This window comes from Aotus nancymaae, unplaced genomic scaffold (genome assembly GCF_030222135.1).
Source record: "Aotus nancymaae isolate 86718 unplaced genomic scaffold, 86718_ANA_hifiasm-v0.15.2.pri h1tg000028l, whole genome shotgun sequence".
Lineage (NCBI taxonomy): Eukaryota > Metazoa > Chordata > Mammalia > Primates > Aotidae > Aotus > Aotus nancymaae.
The window spans coordinates 10,390,747-10,417,498 of NW_026988441.1; the positions used below are offsets into that span (position 1 = coordinate 10,390,747).

Genomic DNA, 26,752 nt, shown 5'->3' on the forward strand with positions numbered 1-26,752 from the left:
ATGAATTCTGAGTAATAGTTCAAAAACAAAGGAGAGGATAACCTTACAGACAAAAGAACAATAGCGGCAAAATCAGAGACCTTTAAAAATGAAAGACTGGGCTGAAGAGTAGGACTGTTCATATTCAAGCAAAAAGGGGTGGGTGTGTGACCAAATGCCTGGAGGCTTTGGATGCTGTGGAGCCCTTGACAGTTTTTGAGAATGTATCAAAAGAATTAGTCTATTTGGAAGAGAGAGTCCTGGAACTTCTAAGATATAATTTTTGAACAATAATGAGAATGGAGAAATAAGGAAATGTGTTATCACTCTAATTGAAACCTCTTGTCATGGCACAGAAAAAGATATGTCTATCTTGAGAACAGAATTGTATTCCAGAAAGTATCTTATAGAGTAATGTTGTAAGTGATTAAAATAGTATTTCAGTTTATAGGGAAAGAATCAGAAAACAAGACCTTCCTTTTATACTACACACAGTGATTAAAAACAATAAAAGCAGGCTGGGCGTGGTGGCTGACACCTGTAATCCAAGCACTTTGGAGACCAAGGCGGGTGGATCACCTGAGGTCAGGAGTTCAAGACCAGCCTGACCAACATGGTGAAACCCGTCTTTAAAAAAGAAAAACAAATTTATATAAAAAAACAATAAAAGCATTAGAAGTGAATATAGACATATGTTTATTGGGAGTCAGGGTAAGGAAAGTCTTTATGCTCCTACAGGAAAATACAGAATCCAGAATAAACAGACAGAAAAATTTGGGCAAATCAAGGTGTTTCTATTTTAAGCTTCTTTACTGTATAACATTTCAAACTGGGAAATAATTCATCGTTTCTAACAGACTCAATACCATTAGTGTAGACAGAATTTAAAATAAATGAATGAAGAAAGTGGGCAAAGGATATAAACAGAAAGTTCACCACCAGTGACATATCAGCACCTATTCAGCATTTCCATGATCAAGGAAATGCAGTCAATACTCAGTCAGCATGTTTAGTCTAGCAAATAGGATAAAATTAAGGAAATGGTCAATTCTAGTTTAGCGACACTGAAATTGGAAATATAGTTTACTGAAAGACAAGGTAGTAGTATGGAACCTAAAAACTAAGTGATCCTAGGCAACCATTACAAACGATCTCATTACGTAGTGAAAAACCATCTACAACATGTGATCTGTGATTGAAAACAAATGGTTACAAGCTATTATGAGCCATTTAGGAGAGGGGATTTAAAAAAATGTATATAGGCTGGGCGTGGTGGCTCACGCCTGTAATCCAAGCACTCTGGAGGCCAAGGCGGGTGGATCACCTGAGGTCGGGAGTTCAAGACCAGCCTGACTAACATGGTGAAACCCCGTCTTTAAGAAAATAAAATATATAGATAAAAATAAAAATAAAAATAAAATAAAAAATGTATACTCACAAACATCAGAAAATAAGCCAAGATATTAGTGTGTTCATATGTGCGAGGATTACAGAAGACTTTAAATTCGTTGTTAGAATGTTTTTCTTTTTTTATATTGAATATGTACACCTTTTGAAATAAACCTTTAAATGTAATTTACACGAAAACAACCAGTGACACTTCATATCCAGTGGTGATGGGATCATGAATTTGTTTGAGAATATTGTAAGGTTTTCTTTAACACGAATGTCAACAATAAGTAAAGACGTTTCTTGTGGAGAGACAAGAAAGGTGTGGTGGTGCCGAAACCTGACCACAGGACACCATGCAGGGCCGCCTCTCCTCGCTGGGTAGTGAGCGAGACTCGAGGGGGCTCACACTGATGACCATGACTTGACCCTAATTCAGACCTCCCCACGGAGGGTTCTGGGAAATGTCCGGCAGTCCGGAATCACTCACTTCCGCAATCACTCACTTCCGCTTCCGTCGGGCACACCACAGAGCTCGTCTCAGACGATAGCTGGCCTGGGGCATGGGGCGGGGCCCAGGCAGGCAGCACCCTCATCCCAGGCTTGGAAACAGCTGTGTGAGGCCAGCAGCTGTAGCTTTGAGATGACATCTCCCAGTGTGGGAGACTCTCGACACAGCAGTCTCTGATCCATAATCAGTTCTCTCAGGGTAGCTGCTCACCCATTTCTGTACTAATTTAAGACTTTTGGGTCTGTGAAGTCATTTTTGCAAAGAGTTGCAGAAGTTGGTTCCTTGTGTTCTCTTTTTATTCATTTGAAATTTACTAAGCACTGTATAAGTCGTGAGAGATGGTTTCCTGTATTGTTGCTGGCTCTTGCTTTTGTAGCCGCCTAGGCACACACAGGCAGAACTCCACCCTTAAGTGCCACACAGCCCATGAGAGTCACGGCTCTGAGTTCATATTTTGAGTTTATGTGTTCTCATTGTGACCTGAAAGGTGCAGTGTGAGTAGGTTTGTAGACAGCCTACACTGGGCAGCAACAGTGGCGTGGCCTTTGTCCCTGAGTCCTGTAGGGAGGGAGGTCACTTTCCTAGAATCTTGAAGCCAGTAGGAGCAGCAGATTACAGAATCAGGTAGATTACATCCAGCTGGCACTGAGAGCTTTCACCCTGTGGTGTGTTGGGAACTGTGATTCAATCCTGTTATCTCACTGCTCATTTTTCTTCCACAGCCTTGCCTTATTGGGACTACTTCTCTCTCAGAGAGAGCTGTATAGAAGAGGGAGAAATAACCTCTGGTTTCTTGGTACTAGACCTCCAGTTGAGGGATCTTTGGTTTCTTGCGTTTTGTGGCAATGCCAGCTCTCATTACGACCTCATTCTTTATCCGATGGTTTACAAATGTCCATCCAGTCTGCCTATCTGCAGCTGCCTTCCACCAGAAATGTTTTTTTTTTCCTGAGGGTTGGGGAATTTCCCAGTTTCTTTATTTAGTATATTCTCTCTTTGTCTCCTAGTAGAGGGTCATTGAGTCAGTAAATCACTCAGGTTTACAGTGTTTCACGTCCATGTTAGGATGAAACACAGTGTAGAAATAATTACAGCAACTGGGATGGTGTGTATAACTGAGTGCTTCTTATATGCCAGGTATCATGATTATCATGACGAGGCCTTCACTGCTGTGTACCGGGTGCCCGAAACAATGCCTGGCATAAAGTTCCCCATGAATAAATATTTGAGTGAATAAATATCATGCTATTGTATTTTCTGAGCAACACCGTTAGATTTTATTAGCCTGTCACAGATGAGAATCCTGAAGCTGAAAAAGGTAAAGAAACCGAACAAATAAGGTATGTCTAGGAAATGTTATAAATAGAAGTCAGGGCCTTTGCAATTGCATTTCCTTCTCTTTTCATCCCAGATCTTTGCACAGCTGATTATTCTCATGCCGCTTCTAGAGACTGTTCCTGACCACCTGCTTAATGCTGCCCCTCCCACTGCTGGTACATAAGTTTCACATGTTACATTCTCCTTGTGAAACAGAATCTGTCATGTTTGCTTCATTTTCTTCATAGTCCTTTTTGCAAGGAAAGGTCACCTCATCTGTGTAAGGTATATTGTCGAGTCAAAATGAGGAAACTGAGGCCAGTGTGAGAAAATGAGAATCCAATTTATTCAGCTCCCGGGCGAGGTTCTGTGGCCCTGGCAGGGGCCAGAGAAGTCTCACTGGGCTTCTTAGGGCGTGGAGGTAATTGATTGGTCATTAGGGAAACAAAGAGCAAAGGTGAGGGGGGTTGACTGATTATTAGGGAAACAAAGAGCAGACAGTTTTATTGGTCAGGGGAAGTTAAGGTGCCAAGGGGCAAGCTGCCATTGGTAGCCAGGCGGGGCTACTGGTGGGTTGACTGGGTGGGGAGGTCAATGTTAAGCAGCCGTTGGACAAATCTTTGGCGGGCTTTTTAAATTTTGAAGGGGTCGAGTGAGGAATGCAGGAGTGGGTGTGTGGAGCCTGCATGGAGAGGCCAGATAGGTGTGGGTGTTGGGAGCGAGCATGGGGAGGCCTGATAGGAGTGGGTGTGGGAGGCAGCATAGAGAGGCCTGATAGGAGTGGGTGTGGGGAGCCAGCATGGAGAGGCCTGATAGGAGTAATGGGTCTGGAATGATGACTTCATTATCCGGCACGGGGAGAGATAAGTGTGTCCATATAGCTCCCCGCGAGGCAGCCGGCCTTACAATCTGTAGACTGGTTTACCCACCAGAACACAAGCAGCATCAGACTTGTATCCCTACTGTTTCTTGTAGTGTTTAAGACGTTGATAGACCCTGAATATGAATGTATTAAATGAATGACTTTCTGGATTCCTGGGTTAGTTCTGGGATGGATGAATAATGGTAATGGTAGTTGTTTATTGGAAATGTTCTATGTGCCTTGTAAATAGGCTGTGAGCTTTTTTCAGATAGCCACATCTCTTCTGGGAAATGACCAACCATCACTTCTTTCAGCTTTTCAAATAAGGATTATTATCCTTATTTAATAGAAACACAGACCATGGAAAGAAAGAAAGCTTATTTCTTTCAGCTTCTCAAATACAGATTATCATCTTTATTTAATAGAAATACGGACTGTGGAAAATACTGTGGTCCAGTCAAACGACAGGAAGCGCTAGGGTAGGGACCCAGCACAGGGATCACAGGACAGAGTGGCCGAAATTCCAGTGACTGGAAACATCCCTGTGGGCCCAGTCCTGAAGAAAGTTGCAGGTCATGCTAAAGAGTTTGAAGACTGTGTGCTGTCGTTGTTATCCTCGAGTTTCAGGTTAGAATATATATATTTATATGTATATACACATGCATACATATGTTTGAGACAGAGTCTTGCTCTGTCACCCAGGCTGGAGTGCAGTGCCGCAATCTGGCTCACTGCAGCCTCCGCCTCTGGGTTTAAGTGATTCTTCAGCCTCAGCCTCCCGAGTGGCTGGGACTACAGGCATGTACCACCACACTCAGATACTTTTTGTATTTTTAGTAGACACAGGGTTTCACCTTGTTGGCCAGGATGGTCTCAATCTCCTGACTTCATGATCCACCCACCTCAGCCTCCCATAGTGCTGGGATTGCAGGTGGGATCCACTGCACCCAGCCTTAGGTTTGATAATATTTTCTCCAAGAAACCTTCCTTGATAACCCCTACTGTGTTAGGTACTCACTGTGTATGGGGCCTCTCTTATATTCCCACTATACTGTGATTTCTTATCTTCTAACCTGGCTACAAGCTCAAATGACACAGAGTTCATGCTTCTTGAACAGGTATTAAGTGACGACAGTGTATCAGCTAGTGATCTGGATACAAAAAATATGGCCGTTATATGTGTAATTAAGGGGTAAAAAGGAAGCAGAGAGAGATAGAGAATGCAATATGAGGGTTAGAGAAGGTCTCACTGAGAAGGTGCTGTGTGAGTAAAGACCTAAGGATGCAAGGAAGTCAGCAATGCAAGTCTCTGTACAAAGTGTTTTAAGAACAGGGAATTTGCTGTTCCCTCTGAGATGGAGGCTCGCATGACAGAGTGAGTGAGAAGCAGTAGGAGATGGAGTCATGTAAATGGGAACCAGATGATACACCATCCTGTAAACCATTGCAAGGAGTCAGGGTTTCACTCCTTTAAAAAAAATTATCTTAAATTCTGGGATACGTGTGCAGAATGTGCAGGTTTGTGACAAAGGTGTACATGTGCCCTGTGGTTTGCTGCACCCATCAATCCATCATCTACCTTAGGTATTTCTCCTAATGTTATCCTTCCCCTAGCTCCCAACCCCCCAACAGGCTCCCCACCCCAACAGGCCCCAACATGTGTGTTACGTTCCCCTCCCTGTGCCCATATGTTCTCACTGTTCAACTCCTACTTATGAGTGAGAACATGCTGAGCTCTGTGAGAGTGTGACCTGCTGAGCAAAACTTGGCTTCTTGACTTCAGCCCCCTTTCCAGGGGAGTGAACGGTGTGTATATATATATACAAAATTCCTCAAAAAACATATTGAGAAACTGTTAACTGCAGTTGCCACAGAGAAGGGGTCCAAAGGATGGACAGGGGGAAATTGACTTCACTAGAATTTTTTAGTAATGTCCAGTATTTTACATCACATCCTTAAGTTATTTATAATTAATACCAATAACCTCATCTAGATTTAAGATTGATGGGGAGACAAGGCCTCTCACCCAATGTTGGTAGGAAGATTGAGAGTGACAGTTACTTGGGAGACTCTGAGACATGGCACTTACCAGGACAGACTCTGGAGCCAGGATGCTCTGTTTAAATTTCAGCTCCGCCACTTCCTAAAATATTTCCATTCTTTGTCACTTGTTTTCCTCATCTTTAAGATGCAGATAATTTTTTTTCTAATTTATACTGTGCTTGGGACTGAATGAATTACTATGTCTGAAGTTCTTAGAACAGTGAAAGAAATATATGAAGTATGATACAAAGTGAGCCCTAAAGGTGCTTGTTGAATAAGTGACTAATATCCAGTAAATGTTAAGTATTGCCTTTTACTCATCGCCTCCATTTCTAGAAATTAAGTCTTCAGAATTTAGTGGTTCACATGGACTCTCAATTTGAATCTACTTTGATTCTTTTTACATGTGACCCACAGATGTAGAGTCAAGGCAGAAACAAGTTTACTTAGCAGGAAACTAAATTATTTAAACTCCATCTTGCCTAGCAGGAGCTCAACATACAACACAAGCTTCAAAATTGCAAACGCAAATGGGCACAGTTGGTAAACCATTGAAGTTGAAGGAATTTAGTACGACAAGATGATTTCCACAACCCATATAATGAGGGTTAACCTCCTAGGGTTTCATGGTCAACATGGTAGCCAGTATCTATATGTGACTCTGATGGAGCATCCCTAATCTGAGATCTGAAATGAACCAACATCTGAAATTTTCTCAGCACTAACAAGAGGACGCAAGACTAGAATTCAGCACATCGGTGCTCAACACAAACACTGTTTTATGCACAAAATTGTTTAAAATATTGTATAAAAACATCTTCAGACTATGTGTATATCTTTGTATATAAAACATAAATAGGCCGAGTGAGATGGCTCACACCTATAATCCCAGCACTTTGGGAGGCCGAGGTAGGTGGATCACTGAAGTCAGGAATTCGAGAACAGCCTGGCCAACAGGTGAAATCCCATCTCTACTAAAAATATAAAAATTAGCTTGGCATGGTGGCGGGTGCCTGTAATCTCAGCTACTCGGGAGGCTGAGACAGGAGAATTGCTTGAACCCAGGAGGTAGAGGTTGCAGTGAGCCGAGATTGCACCATTGCACTCCAGTGTGGGCAATATGAACAAAACTCCATCACACACACACACACACACACACACACACACACACACAAAACCAACAACACCAGCAACAAAATTTATCACAGACTTACCTGTGAGCAATGACTGGAGAAGAAACAACTGGTGCTACCTGGTCTTCCTCTAAATTTCAGGCCACAGACAATGAGCCAGTGCTCAGTGCTTCCAGGCAATCCTACATTTCTCTAGACTATTCAGCCTCCTGCTTGCCAGAATGATCATTTCCCACTTTTCTATCTCTCCCGAAGCCTCTCTCCCTTTCTCTTTCCTTCTAGCTCGTGACCTTCCTTCTCCTTTCACTGAGAAAATAAAATCAATCAGGAAAAATATTTCACCTCCTATCATCAAATCTAGCAAATTTCTTGCACTGAATCTCCATATGCCTTCATGTCACCATGGCTGGGCTGTCCCTGCTTCTAACCACAGTCCCCTCAGCTTGTGCCCAAGGTCCCATCTCCTCTTGCCTAATCAAGTATTCTGTTCCTGCTACTACCCCCCTCAGTTCTCCAGCATCACTAGCATCACTCTCTTTTCAGTGCATTTCCATCAACTTAGGAACTTGGCTAACATCTCCAGTGTTGGTAGGTATGATTCCATAAGCCTTTCTATCTACCCCGCTCCTTTCACTGCCATACTTGACCACAAGTTGTCAAGAAACACTGCCTCAGTTTCTCTTCTCCAATTCTCTCAAACTCACTCCTTTTATGCTTCCCACAACCTCCATATTCTCTTCCCTGGCACACACATTTCCCTGTAGCTGTTCTGGTTAAGATCACATCGCCAAATCCAGTAGTCAGTTTTCATCATCTCTCATCTTACTTGACCTACCAATAGCAAATGATACAGTGGCATTGTCTTCATTAGTATAATTATATTAATATGCATTAATATAGATTCTATTAATATTATTTACTATAAAGCCATATGGGAAGTTATGATTCTACTACAACTCATACAGTTTTATTGACCTGGTGTTTCTAAATGCTTTTTTGGTACGTTATATATATTTATTATTTCTCCAAGTTCTCAGTGTTTCAAATATGCTCTATAATGTATGGAGTCTCCTTCTTTTTCCAGATTCTACCTTCCTGGATCCCTCCATCTTTATCCTTCCTTGAGGGCTGATCACCATCGTGGCCTGATTACAGTCTGGTTCAGTCTTTTGGGACTTCCCTTTGTTGTGATCCAGGGTTGAATTTCCCATTTCCTAGATGCTAGGTCTTCCTCTTTCTTAAATTATTATCTCATTTTGCTGCAGCATGTAATCAAATAACACCCTGAGGGTTACTTCTCCTGCACTTGAGAGTACATAGAAAGTACATTTTCTGAATCCCAGTATTTTTCCATTTACGCAATTTATAGTTTGCCTGGGTATAAGTTGACAATCATTTTATTTCGGGTTTTTAAACAAAAACATGAATTGGTGGGCAGAATAATGGATGCATATTGCTCAAGGTGCAAATTAGTGAGCTGGAAAATTAGGCAAGTGATTATTCCAGAGAGTAATTCAAGAAGATGGTACACTAGGAGATATGATGTATATTAGGAGACATTAAAGAAGGAACCAACATGTGCATAATAAGAGTATCACAAAGGGAGTGAATATACAATAATGGGGAGGAAAACCTCAAAAGAAAAAAATAAAATCTCCCAGAGCTTGAGGAGAGATGTGAGAATCTTACTGAAAGATCCAGCTGAGTGCTTAACAGGAAAAAGCAAAAAACCTCATCAAAGTAAATTATGGTAAAATTTCAGCTGATAAAAAATCCTAAATGTCTCAAGAAAAAAAGTAAACCCCAAATATTACCTATTAGATATTGAAAATTAATTTGGTATCATAGTGTTCATCAGTAATAAAAACTAAGAGAGAATGTTTCAAAGTTATGAAGAACTGTAACTTGTATTAAGTATTGTATGCCTAGGTAAGCCAACGTTTGCTGTGAGGGCAGAATGAAGACGTAAGACAAAAGGACTCAGGAATTTGCCACCTACAGATTGTCTGAAAAAACTTTTTCAGCAAAACAAATAAATTCAGGAAAGAGGCAGTTGTGCAGTATGTACAACAAGCAAGAGTACATGGTGAATCCTATGGTTAAATCTAAATAATTTTCAATATGTGAGGAAAAAAGAAAATTTAGTATTAAGATCCTGGAAGACTGGCCGAGCACCGTGGCTCACACCTGTAATCTCAGCACTTTGGGAGGCCAAGACGGGCGGATCACAAGGTCAGGTGTTTGAGACCAGCCTGACCAGCATGGTGAAACCCCGTCTCTACTAAAAATACAAAAATTAACCGGGCTTGGTAGCACACGCCTGTAATCCCAGCTACTCAGGAGGCTGAGGCAGGAGAATTGCATGAACCTGGGAAGCAGCGTTTGCAGTGAGCCAGGCGACAGAGCAAGACTCCATCTAAAAAAAAATATCCTAGAAGACATAAATATGGCAGATTGTTGTACCCGAGCGAGTTAAGGAATGTGTCACACTCTGAGATTGAATTATGAGTTCTTTATTATGCTGGCGACCAAGAGGTGGCTAATGCCCAAAATTCTTTCAGCCCCGAAGAAAGAGTTAAGGGGTTTCTTATACTCTAGTTTGAAAAGGGAGGAAGGAACCTAGCTAAAGCAATTTTTCACAGAAGCAGAGTAAGCAAAAAGTTAAAAGATAAACTAGTACATGAGAAATAAAACAGTATCAGGTTCAAGGGCTTAGAGCTGTCATAAAAAGACATACAACTTATAGACATGGGGGCTCTGGGTACTCAATAGCACCTGCATTCCCAGGCTCTGCTGGTACCACATAACTCGGCTTCTTATCAGCAAATGCATTCCTGGATGTGCCCAGTGTCAGCCTGCCCCAGCTACCTACTACAGTTACATACTTAATGGTGGGAAAATAACTAAAATGAAGACGCTGAGATGGAGTCTGTCTGGCTCAAGAAGCTAACATGAAGCCTGAACAGCTCTCAGTCTGAGAGTCAGTTTTAGCTGGCAAAAACGAGGTTATCACAAGATGAGAGGGGAAGAAAGGAAGAAAGCTTATTAAAAATTAAATCAAGTAATCCTTAGATTTAGAGCAGTATATAAGAACATCCAACATGTATATATAAAAAGAGATGCCAAAAGAATTTCACTGTTCTTTTTTGTGCCATAAGATACAATGTCAAGCTATAGTTGGATATTATTCAACTGTCTTCTGCCCATTGCCTAGAGGTGGGGTCTTCACTGATCTGTCTAGTCTAGGACTGGAACTGCCTCATGACCCCTACAGCTTAAGGATGTGTAGAAAAGGGACTGCCAGCCAGATATTCCAAACAGAGCCTCTGCCAGCAAGACAGGGCAACAATTCCTAGACGAGAGATTGTTCTCACTTGTTATCAACTGTGGGCCTCTAATGGAATTCTTATTCAATTTTCTTACCCCATTAGGGTACCCAAATTTTTCTTAATAGAAATTTAAAAATACAATAACATAAAGTAAAATAAAACCTAAGTCTCAAAAAGGGGAAATTTTCAAAAAGAATCTGAAAACTTCCTGTGTTTTCTTAATTTGTTGTAATGTGTCTCTTTCAGGAGACCCTCAATACTCCTGCAATTCCACTATTAAGGATTCAGACAATGGTTGTTCTTTTTTTTTTTTTTTTTTTTTTTTTTTTTGAGACGGAGTTTCGCTCTTGTTACCCAGGCTGGAGTGTAATGGCGCGATCTCGGCTCACCGCAACCTCCGCCTCCTGGGTTCAGGCAATTCTCCTGCCTCAGCCTCCTGAGCAGCTGGGATTACAGGCACACGCCACCATACCCAGCTAATTTTTTGTATTTTTAGTAGAGACGGGGTTTCACCATGTTGACCAGGATGGTCTCGATCTCTTGACCTCGTGATCCACCCGCCTCGGCCTCCCAAAGTGCTGGGATTACAGGCGTGAGCCACCGCGCCCGGCCGGTTGTTCATTCTTTCTGCTTCTCCTGAGACTAGGAAACAAATTGCAGGGCTATGTTACATCGCCAAATGTAGATAATCCAGAGTCTTCATCAACTGAAACAAAACATGGTGGGGGGCGAGGAGGGAAATATTTAAGTGAATTTTGATTGAAAAATGTCGTGGTTATAACATTAAAGGACATGCCTATAAAATAACCTATAAAAGTCTTCACTAAAATGGTAAAGTGCTCATTTTCAAGTGGTAAAATATTGAAACTTTTTATTTTCATCTTTGCTAGACAGTGATTTATTTAAATTTCATTATTTTATCGCTATTAAGAGTGTTATATTTTAGACGAATGCACGGAAGTCAAAGGACTTCGCGCAACCCCTGACTTCAGCCGGGTAGCCTTGCGAGTGGCCACCGCTGCGCGCGGGCCTTTCTGGGGATTGTAGTCCATAGGCTTTCTTGCGCATGTGCCGTGGTTCCGGACGCGAGCTGCGTGCGACATTGTTTGGGATGCTGAGGTGAGTCCCTTCTGGACCGCGCCTACCTTGGAGGCGTAGCTTTAAGTGGGGGTGTAGGGTGTGCAGCTTTGACCCGGCCCTGTGGACTGGAGTAGGAGGAGTTTGGTGACCAATGATAGGGCCTCGTGGGTGGGGTAGGCGTTCAGAGGCCCGCCCTACCTGGGATGGGAGGGGGAGAGCTTGGGCTTGGTTTGGGGAGCAGCCCTGGGTTTGACAAAACAGTGCATCTTTACCTTTCGTGACAGCGACTTGCCCTGGGAATCCTCGAGTCGAAGTTTAGGATCAGTCTTGGGATGTGCATCTCTGAATGAGGTTAGGGGGTCGCTGGCTCAGGGTTTGGCAGTAATGGCTGGGGCTGTGGGTCCCTGAATGGGATGAGGGGTTTGCCTAAGCAGTTTGTCTCTGGGTATGGAGGATGGCTTGGGCTTTCCTCGCTCAGTTTGGTGGGGGCGATTCTGGCTCGGCATCCCTAGCTTATTGGAGGAGGAATTGTCTTGGATGTGAACTCTGGGTTTTGTCAGCTCTGACTTTAGCGGGGCATTTCTGACTTCAGGGCGGAGGTTCTGCCTTCTGGCAATAAAGAAACAACTCAGACTATACTAAGTGTGGAGTCTAATGTAACCGAATATATTTTGAAAAGAACTGCCCCAAATTATTAACTCCATTCTCACCTCACATGCTGTGAACCAGCGAGTAGGGACTTTGAGGATTATAAAGCACATGAGCAAATGTAAGTTGTTAAATTGCAGTCAACAAATTTGAAGTTTGAATGCTCTCTGTATATTTGATAAAGTTAGAGAATTAGTATTAATTATTTTAGGTGTAATAGCAGCATTTATTACATTTCTGATTGTGTTTCTGGGCAATTGCAGTTCCGGATTCAGCTGCACTTTTCCTCTAGGTCCTCATTCCCTGAAGAGGTTGATATGGGCACCTGGTCTCATTCCTAATGCATTCCTCAGATCAGAGTACTTGTCAGGTTGAGGGATGAGAAAGGCATTTGCGTGAGAGTGCTGTGTGGATTTTTGGCGGATAGGGAAAAAACAAGAGTCTTGGGTGCCATGTGCCACATGTCTTTCATTCCCCACCTTTTCCACCCTGCTGTCTGCCCTGAAAGGCTGCTATTGCCTTCTGGCCTTGCTTGTCTTTGGCCAATGAGAAGTCTCAACAGGGAAGTTTGGAGAGAGGAAGAAGTATGAGTTGGAGTGTCTTGTCCCCCAGTTCTCTGTCTGCAGGATTGTCACAGATTAGCTGCCCTTCTAAACAACATGGTTCGGGTGGCCCTGGCCACATGGCCCTCTCGGTTCCAGGCTCCAGGGACTGCTCCTCCCCTTATCTCTTAAGGCTCAGGTATTGTAATGGCACCTCCCTGTCACTTCCCAGGATAGAGCCTTATCCACTGTGATTTCCTTACCCTCAGCCAACACCGTTGTAAGCCGCCTGTTCATTAAACTCCCCTCAAATTTGAATGTGGCATCTGGTTCCTGCCAGGGCCTTGACTTGATACAGGCAGGGAGTGTCTGAAGCCAGAGATTCAGGAAACCAAATCCTCAACTATATGTGTGTGTGTGTGCATGTGTTTAGATGTGTGCTTGTAAATAAACCTGTCCCGTTATTGGCTCTTAAGTGAGAACAGGTTCTGGAAGTAGAGGGTGAGTTTGTGTCTTTGCACGTGTATCTAATATATAAAATTAAAACCAATTCTATTGGAGCATTTGTTAATATCAAGAAACATTGAGTGCTTGCTAAATGATAAGATCCTTACCGAGTACAGTGGATAAAGGACTAAAGCTTGGTTATGTTTTAGGATTTGTAGTTTTTTGACGGGAAAGGAGGAGTGTTTTCTTGGTAGGTTTTAACTAATGTAAAATAATGTAATTTGTGCTGTACTAATGAGTTGAACACTCCTTATTATTAGGCTTTGTTAGAGCCCATAATAAGAAGTGATTAATGATGTCTTTTACAGATAGGAAAGGAGTCTAAGGATTTACCAAAAAAACATTTCATATCCTATTAACCTGATCCTATAATTCAAAGGGTAGCCAACAGACCAGTGCCAGTCAGAGAACTAAATTATATTGATCTGTGATCAGATAATTTGAGAACTAGAGTGTAGATGTTGAAAAATTTGTTCTATTGATTAAAATAATAATAACAATTGGGCTTTAATTTGCATACCTTCTTAATTTCCTTTTTCTACTAATTTCTTTTTACTGTATCTTACCAAAATATCAGTCTGTGACAGATTGAAAGTAATAGTAATAATGAAAAACTAGTCCTTTATCGCAGATAGTGAGAAGCACTATCTGAGAAGGCAGAGATGCGGTTTTGGGCTTTTATTTTTTAATCTTTGGAGTTTCCACAGTGCCTAAAGTGGCAATTTTATGCAGTAAGTTTCTCCACAAAGGCCAGAAGCAACTGGGTTTACAGGGTTTATCAGATGGAATCCCAATAAAAAATAAACAGCACCCTCAAATTCAGTAATTTGAGAAGAGCTTAATAAAGGGATAATCTATAAAGTTGTAGGCAGGCTGTGGTAATCAACAAAGGATATTGCAATATTTCAGAGCTAGTGATAGCAGGGTAACTTACTGCCTTTAGGACTGAAGGGCTAAGGGAGGAGGCAGTCACTAAAACCTGAAGAAAGAGCTATGAGATGACAGCTGCCTGACGGAGTCCATGACCTTTGGTCAGTGGATATGGAACATAGCCATTCTATAGCAACCTCTGGGGAAAAACCTGGGGGAGTAAGTATTCTGACTTCACTCTTGTCCCTTCCCTGGATCTCTTGCTGGCTTTCTTCATTGGTTGAACCAAACTGGAAGGTAATTGGCAAGGGGATCCACTGATATAAGCAGAACAGAAAGGGGCTTTAGTATATATGAAGTGGGAATCTTAGAAGGTCTCTGTCTACCTACTTCGGTCTACCTGCAGTCTGAGAACATTCATAGCTCAGTATACTGTGAGCATTTCCAGACCAGAGGATATGTCTTAAAAGTCATAGGTGTGTCATCAATATTTGCAAAAGCAGGAAATAGAATGGGTGCTGGAGAGAAGTTTTGGAAGCCAAGAGTCAAGGTGTAGATGTTTAAAAATTTGTATTATTGATTAACATATTAATAAAAATTGGGATTTAATTTGTATGTCTTGGCTAACTGCAAGTTCTTCAGACTACAAGCTCTGGCCATATAAGATCAAGTCTCACATGCAAAAGTGGAAACAGCAGAAGGTCCCTGTCATCCTGAGACTGCTTTTTTTTTTTTTTTTGAGACAAGTCTCTCTTTGTCACCCAGGCTGGAGTGCAGTGGCAAAATCAGTTCACTGCAACCTCTGCCTCCTGGTTCAAGCAATTGTCCTGCCTCCCAGTTCAAGCAATTGTCCTGCCTCAGCCTCCTGAGTAGCTGGGATTACAGGCGGCCGCCACCATGCCCAGCTAATTTTGTATTTTTAGTAGAGACAGGGTTTCACCATGTTAGCCAGGCTGGTCTCGAACTCCTGGCCTCAAGTGATCAATCTGCCTCTGCGTCCCAAAGTGCTGGGATTATAGGCATAAGCCACTGTGCCCCGCCCTGAGATTGCTCTCTTAATCAGCAATTCTGAAGCTTCTTTTCCAGCATAATTCAGATATAGATTATGTCAGTTCATTCACAAGTCTGAGAAAAGGAAAAGAATGTGCAGGTTTTGACCCAAAAGCTTGAAGAAAGAGACAGGAGTTACACAGTGGTCTGAAATTGAGGGACTGGGGTCAAATCAAGGGAAGTTTTGAGGAGGTGGGAGTTGAGTCTGTTCAGAGGGAGAAGAGAAGATACCTAGGGAGAGGATAAAGTGTGAGAAACTTGTACAGATAAGGAAGGAACCAATATTCATTCACAACTTGTTGAATCCATGATCTCATGGATTCTTTCTTCTTTGCAGTTCTGCTTTTCCAGAATCCTGCCCTTTCCGAAAGGAAAACAATATGATTAAATTACAGGTAAGCTAGGGGTTTCTCTCTCTTTAAATATACTGTCCATTCTGAGGAACCAGACACTTCTGTTTTCTGAAAGGAGGTCAGCATTTTTTGAGTGACTACTATGTATTAGGTACTTTATCTTGCTTATAATGACTGTGTGAGGCAGGTGGTGTGACTCCGTTTATAGAAGTGAAGAAGCATACACACAGATTTCAAGCTGTCTACTTTGGTGCTACTCCAAGTGTGGTTCATGTACCAGTACCAGTGCATGAACTGCTTATCACTGCCCCATGAGGGAAAAAGACAGAATCAAGAGTAAGTTCAGAAACTTTTATAGCAGTTTGGTGTTGCCACAGCATCTGAGTGCATGGGCGGCATATACAAGACCATACTCTAAATGTCACTGGTCTAGTTCAATAAGTAGCAAGATTTGAAAGGGTATGTATTGGTCAGAGTTCAATCTGGGCCTGTGTCCTGGGCCATATTTTATAATTTGATTAATATTGTCCTTTGGGAATCCCTGATCCAATAGGATTAGTGTCCTTACAAGAAGAGATTCAACAGAGCTTGCTCTCATTCTCCCTTTACCATGTAAGGACACAGTGAGAGGGTGGCTGTCTACAAACCAGGAGAAGAAACCTGAGTGAAACCTATCTTCGTGGTACTTGATCTTAGACTTTGCAACCTCCAGAACTGTGAGAAATAAGTTTCTTATGTTTACTCTAACCCAGACTATGATGTTTTATTAAGGCAGCCCAAACACACTAAGACCAATCATTTGTGTGGATGATTGACATGGCATGTGCTTGATGTTTTAGGAAGGGGTGACGTTCAAGGACGTGGCTGTTGTCTTCACCAAAGAAGAGCTGGCACTATTGGATAAAACCCAGATAAACCTGTATCAAGATGTGATGCTGGAAAACTTCAGGAACCTCATCTCAGTGGGTGAGTAACTGAGCATCAGACCACTGGACCCGTTTCCTCAAACCATCATTTCGAACCAGAGTGAATATTCCAGTTAGATCACAAAGAGAAACTTGGGCCACTGGAGAGAAAACTCCTAAGAGATGCATGTGCAGGTTAGAACTCTGCAGTTAATCAGCTTTTACAGATCAGTGTGAGGATGTGGCCCCCTGTGACAGGTTGGCAAGGGAGCTCTCCCTAAATCTCACACTCCTGGCTGTGGGCATTCAGTGCAGGTAGTAAGCCCTCCCTCCCCTCTTCACACATTTAGGCTCCCATTCTTTCCTCTTATTTCTTAGAATGAGACTGATAAAATTCACACTCCACCAAGAGCCTTGATCTATTGGTTACTTCTGGAAAAAAATGTTTTTATCCAGTGTTTGGGATAAACCAGTGTTAAAGGAACCAAGGGAGAACTTTGGGGTTTTGTTGGCAGTTATAATAGCCAACACTTACTGGTATGTAGTAAGTGTAATCTAAGTGTTGGCTTCTTTGATTACTTTTTGATAAATATCTAACCTCATGTTCATTTCTCAGAGGTTCATATACAGTTATGTGTTACCTAAGTTTAATTTATGAGATAGTGATATGGTTTGGCTGTGTCCCTACCCAAGTCTCATCTTGAATTGTAGCTCCTGTAATTCCCACATGTTGTGGGAGGGGCCTGTTAAGAGGTAACTGAATCATGGTGGGGGTCTTTCTTGTGTTGTTCTCATGATAGTGAATGAGTTTCATAAGATCTGATGGTTTTATTAAATGAGCATTCCCCTGCACAAGCTTTCTCTTTGCCTGCTGTCATGTAAAACGTCCCTTTGCCCTTCCTTCACCTTCTGCCATGATTGTGAGGCCTCTCCAGCCATATGGAATTGTGAGTCAATTAAAGCTCCTTTATAAATTACCCTGTCTCAGGTATATCTTTATTATCAACATGAGAACGGACTAATACAGGTAGTTGCTGTTATTATCTCTCTTTTATGGATGTATTATTCAGTCTTTAAACTGCTGATAATGACATACCCAAGACTGGGCAATTTACAAAAGATAGAGGTTTATTGGACTTAACACTTCTGTGTGGCTGGGGAGGCCTCACAATCATGGTGGAAGGTGAAAGGCATGTCTCATATGGTGGCAGACAAGAGAAGAGAGCTTGTGCAGGGAAATGCCCATTTTTAAAACTATCAGATCTCATGAGATTCATTCACTACCATGAGAACAACACAGGAAAGACCCACCCCCATAATTCAATCATCTCCCACCAGGTTCTTCCTATGACACATGGGAACTGTGGGAATTACAATTCAAGATGAGATCTGGGTGGGAACACAGCCAAACCATATCATTCTGCCCCTGGCCCCTCCCAAATCTTGTGTCCTCACATTTCAAAACCAATCATGCCTCCCAACAGTTTCCCAAAGTCTTAACTCATTTCAGCATTAACTCAGAAGTCTACAATCCAGTGTCTCATGTGAGATAAGCCAAGTCTCTTCCATCTATGAGCCTGTAAAATCAAAAGTAAATTACTCCCTAGACACAGTGCAGGTATAGGCATTGTGTAAATACAGCTGTTCCAAATGGGAGAAATTAGCCAAAACGAAGGGGCTACAGGCCTCATGCAAGTCTGAAATCCAGCAGGGCAGTCAAATCTTAAAGCTCAAAATGATCTCCTTTGACTCCATGTCTCACCTCCTGGTCATGCTGATGCAAGAGATGGGCTCCCATGGTCTTAGGCAGCTCCGCCCCTCTGGCTCTGCAGAGTATAGCCTCCCTTTCAGCTGCTTTTATGGGCTGGTGTTGAGTTTCTGTGGCTTTTCCAGGCACACATTGCAAGCTGTCAGTGGATCTAGCATTCTGGGTCTGAAGGATGGCCCTCTTCTCATATCTCCACTAGGCAGTGCCCCAGTAGGGACTCTATGTGGGAGCTCCAACACATGGGAATTATGGGACATGACACGTGGGAATTATGGGAGTTACAATTCAAGATGAGATTTGGATGAGGACATAGCTAAACCATATCAATGGATGAAACAACTGGTCACAGAATTAATAACGTGCCAATGATAACACAGCTTATAAGAAAAACTAAGATTTGACCCTTCCTAATCTGGCCCTAGGTCCTGTGTTTTTAATAAATAACCTCAGGAAACCAAAGTGTAAACTGAGGACACAGGGCTTTTTGCATAAATGTGCATATCCCTGCAGTTGTTTCTCAAACTGCAGGATAAAACCCTCTTGGTGAGTCCTGAAATCATATTACTGTGTCATAACTAGCAATTTTTAAAAAGCAAAAGAAATTAATAGAACAGAAAATGAAATAATTTGTCAAAGTGCATTGCACATAGTATGTAAGTATCAGCTGATAAAACTTCTGTTTTAGTGAGCAATCTGTGTTGATATCTGTGCCTATGCGTACTGAGTCACGGTGGAAATGCTGCTTTTATTGTGGATTACAATAAAAACAATTGGGAAACCACTGCTTTAAGCCCATTCTGGGCAGCTCGTGGTCTCCCTTTCCCTGATACTGTCTTTTACACTAAAGTCACTTTCAATAAAACAACCCAGAAAGGACCTCGAACCAGAAGCAGTATCCAGTGGGACTTGACCATGATGTTCATGCCATTTTGAAACCCATCTCAAGGTCCCAAGAATATGATCATCCTCGTCTGCCTCAGCCCCCTGTTTGTTACACCATAGTCTTGCTTCCCTGGGTACCAGGCCATTGACAGTGCCACAGTATCTGTTTTCCATTCTCATAGTCATGGCTGTTTGAGATTCTGCAATATATTAAAAGGGCAGAACTTAAGAAAATGGATTGTAGGATCTGAATGGTCTCTATCTTTTCATGAAGACAAAGAACCTCAGGGAAAATAAAAAGGATGTCTCTTAAACCTTGCTTCAGAGGTTTACATATGTGTCCCCGCACAACACTGATGCCATATTTCACAATGCTTATCCCCATTTCAGTCCCCATTGCCTTTTCATCCCCATCCCCTTTTGGCTCACCATGTATAGCTGTGCAGGTTGTACACAAACATATGTTATAGTCTTCCATATGACAGTGATGTGGAGGAAGGGAAGTTATCAGGACTTGTTGTTGTTTCTGAAACCTCTTATGACCCTTTATGTCCCTCTCTCTGCCCAACATATAACAAACACTCCATCAATATGTATTATTCATGTACACACATATACTACTTAAAATGGGAGCCTTTCCCATACCTTTTGTATCAAGATGATTAAAGGCCTTTTATCAACTTCTCTTATAGCAGGGAGGTGAATTTCTTCCTTTACAAATTTTTCCTAAGATTTCCATTTTTTCTTTTTTGCAGTGTGAGGGTAGTAAGGTCTTGCTCTGTCACCCAGGGTGGAGTGCAGCAGCACAATCTTGGCTCACTGCAGTCTCTGCCTCCCAGGATTAAGCAATCCTCCAACCTTAGATTTCCAAGTAGCTGGGATCATAGGCATGCACCAACACACTGAGCCAATTTTTAATTTTTTTTTGTAGAGATGAGATCTTACTATATTGCCCAGCCTGGTCTTGATCTCTTAGGTTTGAGTAATCTTCCCACCTCAGCCTCTCAAATTGTTAGCATTACAGGCAGGAGCTAATGCACCTGGCCAAGATTTCTCTTAATTTCCCTACAAAATTTGATTTCTAATTAGCAGCTCACAGATTAGAATTACTGTGGCTCTAATTGTTTCACATGTCAATAGAAGCCAGGGACAACTTCACACCCCATCATATTTCATTTTCTCAAAACCTCTGGGCAGATGATTGACTTGTTCTCTTAGCCAAATTCTCTTTCTTCTCATAGGAGATAGGATTGAAAACAATATTTTGAATCTTCAGGAAAAGGGGTTGAGTTACCTTTCACAAGAAGTACTTCATTGCTGGCAGATTTGGAAACAAAGGATCTGGGATTTAACTGTGAGCCAGGATTATATCATGAATCTTCAAGAAGAATGTTCCCCATATTTAGAAGGAGATGTTTCCCTCTGTGAAGAATGGGCAGGCATGTCTCTTCAGATTTCTGAAAATGAAAACTATGTAGTAAATGCAATTATCAAAAATCAAGATATCACAGCATGGCAAGGCCTGACACAGGTCCTTACCCCAGAATCGTGGAGGAAAGCCAACATAATGACCAAGCCCCAGCACTCTCAGGGAAGATATAAGGGAATTTATATGGAAGAGAAACTATACAGACATGTTTGGCCTGATGACAACCTCAATTGGACCTCACGTGACCATCATGAGTCCCAAGATTGTAAAGGAGAAGACCCTGGTAGACACCCCAACTGTGGGAAGAACTTGGGTATGAAATCAACAGTTGCGTCCCAAGCAATACGACAGCCTTTCACATGTAATAACTGTGGGGTGGCCTTTGCAGATGATATAGATCCTCGTGTCCATCACAGCGCTCACCTAGGAGAAAAATGTTATACATTTGGCCAGTATGGAAAGAACTTTTGTCAGAGCCAAGATCTTATTGTTCATTGTAAAACTCACTCAGGTGAGACTCCCTGTGAATATCACAAACTGCCTACGGGCTGCAAACAAAGCTCAGACCTTCCCAGATATCAGAAAGTCCCCTCAGGAGACAAACCCTACAAATGTAAAGAATGTGGCAAGGGCTTCAGGCGCAACTCCTCCCTTCACAACCATCATCGAGTCCACACAGGGGAGATGCCCTACAAATGCGACGTATGTGGGAAGGGGTTTGGATTTAGGTCACTTCTTTGTATTCATCAGGGAGTACACACAGGGAAAAAGCCCTATAAATGTGAAGAGTGTGGGAAGGGCTTTGATCAGAGCTCTAACCTTCTTGTCCATCAGAGAGTACACACTGGAGAGAAGCCCTACAAATGCAGTGAGTGTGGCAAGTGCTTTAGTTCAAGCTCCATTCTTCAAGTCCACTGGAGGTTGCACACAGGGGAGAAACCTTATAGGTGTGGTGAATGTGGAAAGGGCTTCAGCCAGAGTACACACCTTCACATTCACCAGAGAGTCCACACAGGGGAGAAACCATACAAATGCAAAGTGTGTGGAAAGGATTTTGCATATAGCTCTGTTCTTCACACTCATCAGAGAGTTCACACTGGAGAAAAACCATATAAATGTGAAGTATGTGGAAAGTGCTTTAGTTACAGCTCGTATTTTCACTTACATCAAAGAGATCACACCAGAGAGAAACCATATAAATGTGATGAGTGTGGTAAAGGCTTCAGTCGGAATTCAGATCTTCATGTTCATCTCAGAGTCCACACAGGAGAAAGGCCCTATAAGTGTAAGGCATGTGGTAAGGGCTTCAGTCGTAATTCCTACCTCCTTGCCCATCAGAGAGTGCATATAGATAAGACACAGTATGCACGTTGTGAGCGTGGCAAGGACCTTCTGACTCATCAAAGACTACATGAGCAGAGAGAAACATTATAAATGTAGTAAGTCAGAGTTCAATTAGGAAAACAGAAGCCACACTGTATTCCAGATGATAGAGGCTTACTCAGCATTTGGGATAGCTCAGGGAACAAAAGACAGAGACACTACCATCGATGACGTCAACCTGCAGCACTAGAGTGTGCCAGGCAACGACTGTGGATTTCAAGAACTTCTCTGAAGCTCCCGTCAACTGCTGTATGCTGCAATGGCAAAGCAGGTGACTCTTGACAAATGGGTAATTTTGTGGTAGTGGTTGTAGTTAGAGGTCAAATTTCCATTAAAGGATGTGTCCAGGAAGGAAATTAATGATTACGGTAAGGTCTTCAGTTCAGCCAAAGTCTTTAAATTTTTTTAGTCCCCACTAGTAAGATACTCTCAGTATGAAGAACATTCAAAAGTGTGCTCAGAAATGAAACCCATGCTCTTAGTATGAAAGAATGTTAGTCCATAGTCAGGTTTTCCATGAGATTCTCTACATAGGTGGGAAGCTCTATAGAAGTGGCATTTGAAGGGTGTGGACAGAGGCAGTGCTGTGTTTATCACACTGGTTCCTTTTTCTTGCAAATAAGAAGACCCTATTTCCTAGTAATGCTTACAGTTAAGAGTGTGCCCATGTGATTGAGTTTTAGCCAATGGAGTGTGAGCAAAAGTGATATAAGCCAGTTTCAGGTCTAGGCTTCAAAAACATCCTCAGGCTTCTCTATCCCTGCCAAGGTGACCTTGGAGGCTGCTTATTCCAGACTGGGTTGATAGAAGGTCACCATCTGATCTGTGTTGGACATCTTTCTAGATTAAAAATTCATTGTGTCTCACCGCTGAGATTTTTGGTGGTTTATTTGTTACTGCAGCATTACCCAGGCTATCCTGACTAGCATGGAGGGATTTTATATCAATATGTTTCATTGTCGCTGGAGTCCACATAAGGAAGTAACATTATAATTCAGAGTTCAAAACTTTTAAGTCTTTAAGGCTTGATGTGGCAGTGCAACCATCTAAAATGGTATGGATGGGACTTCTTCAGTGGTAACCTTCATTTATTGGTGTGTACACCAAAGAGAAATGTTCCAGATGATATGCCTGTGGTAAAACTTTACTGAAAAGTACAATCCACAGATGTAAGAAATCTCATTCAATAGAGAAGCTCTATAATGTGGGATGCTGGAATAAGTTTGTCTGCTCACACCTTAAATATGATTAAAAATTAACTAGAATAGGTATCCTGCAGTTAGTCTTAATAAAATTTATTGAATAAACTAACATTTACTGAAGTGAACAACAACATGTAAAAAACCAACAGTGTTCATTAGGACTGATGCAGCCTTCTTCTCAGCAGACCTGTATAATAATGGGTTTTTAGAGGGTTCCCTTTCTGTCAGTTTCCTCCCAAAATTGTCATTTAACTAGGGATAATAGATGAATTTGGGAAGAGATCTCTTTGCATTATTATTATTATTTTTTTTTTTTTAGAAACAGGATTTTGTTCTGTCCCCCAGGTGGCTGGAGTGCAGTGGCCTGATCATGGCTTGCCGTAGCCTTCAACTGAGTAGCTGGGACTACAGGCATACACCACCATGCTCAGCTAATTTTTTTAAATTACTTATAGAGATAGGGTCTTACTTTGTTGCACAGCCTCGTCTCAAACTTCTGGCTTCAAGCGATCCTCCTACCTAGCTTCCCAACGTGCTGGGATTACAGGTGTGGGCCACTGCACTCAGCCCACAATGTCTTTCTTTTTTCTTCAAAAATAATGTCCTTTTTTTGTTTTAATTGACTTATACTTTTCTTTATTGGGATCATGTTTTATTCCTAGTTTTTCTTGCATTACATTTTCCTGGTAGTTATAGTTTGTATACAGAACAGCCATTCAAGTGCAAATAAAAGCATCCGTGAAGTGTCAATTTCTTACTGATCAGGTGGATAATAGTGAAATATTTTAAAAATTCCATGTCAGTAGAAATGAGGAAGTGAGTGTTCTTACATAAGTTGGTAGGGAAAAAAACAGGTACAAAGTTGCTGGAGAGGATCTTGTCTATATGTATCAGATGTACAATGTGCATTGTCTTTGAGCCAATGATCTTGCTTCCCAGAATGTATTTTTAGGATGTAATTTCATGAGTCAGAAAATATGGTTTCAGAAAGGAATATGTTCTAAGAATTTTGCAATAATAAAACTGTAAACAATCTGAAGGTTCATGTATAAGAGACTAAGTGACCTTGTCTGGGAAGCATTGCTTTAGAGATACAGAGATCAGAGATCAGATAACTTTAATAAGTCAGTATGTGCAATGGAACAAGTATTTTAAACATTCCAGGAAAGGGGATATTTCAATTCATGAAATATATTTTGGGGGAAAAGGCTCCTAAATACTATTGGCTCAGTCAATCAGATCAATTGTTTTGGGATAGTGTTGGTAATATGACTCTATGCACTGTGCATACTCTTTAGATTCAAGGGTTCCCATTCAAGGAATTTATATTATGGTAACACTCATTTAGCGAACAAGAACAAATAGACATGGGTGTCCATTGAAGCATACTTTTGTGAACCCAAAAGTATGTGAGACAGGTCTCAATCAATTTAGAAAATTTAGTTTGCCAAGGTTAAGTACGTGCCTGTGACACAGCCTTAGGAGGTCCTGATGATATGTGCCCGAAGTGGTCAGAGCACCACTTGATTTTATACATTTCTCCTAATGCTATCCCTCCCCAATCCCCCCACCCCCTGCTATTCCTTCCCTAGCCCCCCATCCCCCAGGCCCCGGTGTGTGATGTTCCCCTCCCTATGTCTGTGTGTTCTCATTGTTCAACACCCACTTATGAGAGGGAACATGCCGTGTTTGGTTTTCTGTTTTTGTGTCAGTTTGCTGAGAATTATGGTTTCCAGTTCCATTCATGTCCCTTCAAAGGACATGAAATCCTTTTTTATGGCTGCATAGTATTCCATTGTGTATATATGCCACATTTTCTTTATCCAGTCTATCATTGATGGGCATTTGGGTTGGTTCTGTCTTTGCTATTGTGAACAGTGCTGCAATAAGCATACATGTGCATGTATCTTTATAATAGAATGATTTATAATCCTTTGGGAATATACCCAGTAATGAGATTGCTGGGTCAAATGGTATTTATATTTCTAGATCCTTGAGGAATTGCCACACTATCTTCCACAATCGTTGAATTAATTTATACTTTGCATGACCTTCTTGTGGGTTCTCGTGTCTTGGAATGAATAGCTAATATCAGGTAAAACTGCCAAGAGTTCTAGATGCATCCAACACATATGGAATAGAGTAGAAAATCCAGTCAAAGTAGGTTTCAGATCTTGTGTTCCTTGCATTTGTGCCCAGTTTCTAAGTTCTGCATTTTTAGCTTGCACATATCTTTCCCTTTATAATTTATGCCTCCTTTTCATTTCAAACTGTGTTCTCTACTAAAAGTGATTACATTAAATGGTCTAGGCACACCAATTAAAAACAGACTGTCAGATTGAAAAAGGAAGCATCTACTATTATATGCTATCTAAATGAAACTTTAAACAGGAAGACAATAGATTAAAAGGGTAGGAAAGGATATACCACACAAACAAAATAAAAGTGTGGCCATCTTAACATCAGACAAGTAGACTTCAGAACAAGGGATATTACCATATGTAAAGAGCGACATTATAAAATGATAATGGGGCCAATTTACCAAGAAGTCATACAATTCTAAATGTACATGCAAACTGACAAGTTTGCTTCAAATTTTATGAAACAAACATGGGTAAAACAAAGGATAAATAGACATATCCACAATTACAACTGAAGATTCAACACTCTTCTGTCAGTACTTAATAGAACTAGTATACTGAAAATAAATAAAGATATATAACAGAGGTCAGAAACCATCTACTTTTGTTTTAAAAAGTTTTATTGGGACATAAACACTAATTTGTTTACCTCTTGTGTATAGTTCCTCTCGTACTATATGATAGAATTTAATAGTTGCAAGGGAGACTGTGTTACCCAGCAAGACTGAAATATTTACTATCTGGCTCTTTACAGAAAAAGATTGCCAACTCCTGATATAGAAGACCTGAATAACATCAATCTCCATGACCAATTTACAAATAGAGTATCTCTCAATGGCAGGATACACATTCTTTTCAAGCACACATGAAATATGACAAACTGTATTATGAAACAATAAAGTACTTAAATAAATTTTTTTTTTAATTGAAACAGAGTCTCGATCTATCACCAGGCTGAAGTGCAGTGGCATGATCCTGGCTCACTGCAACTTCCCTTTTCCGGTTTCAAGCAATTCTCCTGCCTCAGCCTCCCGAGTAGCTGGGACTACAGGCACGCACCACCACGCCTGGCTAATTTTTTGTACTTTTAGTAGAGACGGGGTTTCACCATGTTGGCCAGCATGGTCTCGCTCTCTTGACCTTGTGATCCACCCGCCTCGGCCTCCCAAAGTGCTGGGATTACAGGCGTGAGCCACCAAGCCCGGCCAAAATACCTAAATAAATTTAAAAGAGTTAAATCATAATATATGTTCTGTGACTATAACAGAATAACTCCAAAAACAAAATCTTGTCTGGAAACTCCCAAAACATTAGAAAAATTAAAGACACTTCATGTTATCCCATGGGTCAAAGAGGAAATCAGAAAACATTTTTAATTCAATAAAATGAAAACAAGGTATCAAAATGTATGGAATGCAGCTAAATAATT

The 26,752-nt window shown here is 41.4% G+C and overlaps 1 protein-coding gene across 3 annotated transcripts; it reads left to right on the forward strand.

Annotated features, from left to right (window-relative positions):
- The first annotated feature begins 3,215 nt into the window (after nucleotides 1–3,215).
- ZNF285 (zinc finger protein 285) lies at nucleotides 3,216–26,128 on the forward strand. 3 transcript variants are annotated; one of them, XR_001106481.3, is made up of 5 exons: nucleotides 11,670–11,682; nucleotides 15,598–15,655; nucleotides 16,453–16,579; nucleotides 20,410–22,251; nucleotides 26,078–26,128. XR_001106481.3 is itself a non-coding variant. In XM_012446586.3 (4 exons), exons 2-4 carry the CDS (start codon nucleotides 15,641–15,643, stop codon nucleotides 22,029–22,031), a joined length of 1,764 nt encoding a protein of 587 aa, XP_012302009.1. In that variant the 5' UTR covers nucleotides 3,216–3,372; nucleotides 15,598–15,640; the 3' UTR covers nucleotides 22,032–24,773. The 3 variants fall into 3 exon arrangements, 2 of the variants coding, with proteins under 2 accessions (XP_012302009.1, XP_012302008.1); XM_012446586.3 differs by lacking the exons at nucleotides 11,670–11,682; nucleotides 26,078–26,128 and adding an exon at nucleotides 3,216–3,372 and having other exon boundaries at nucleotides 20,410–24,773; XM_012446585.2 differs by lacking the exon at nucleotides 26,078–26,128 and having other exon boundaries at nucleotides 20,410–24,773.
- Nucleotides 26,129–26,752: the final 624 nt, after the last annotated feature.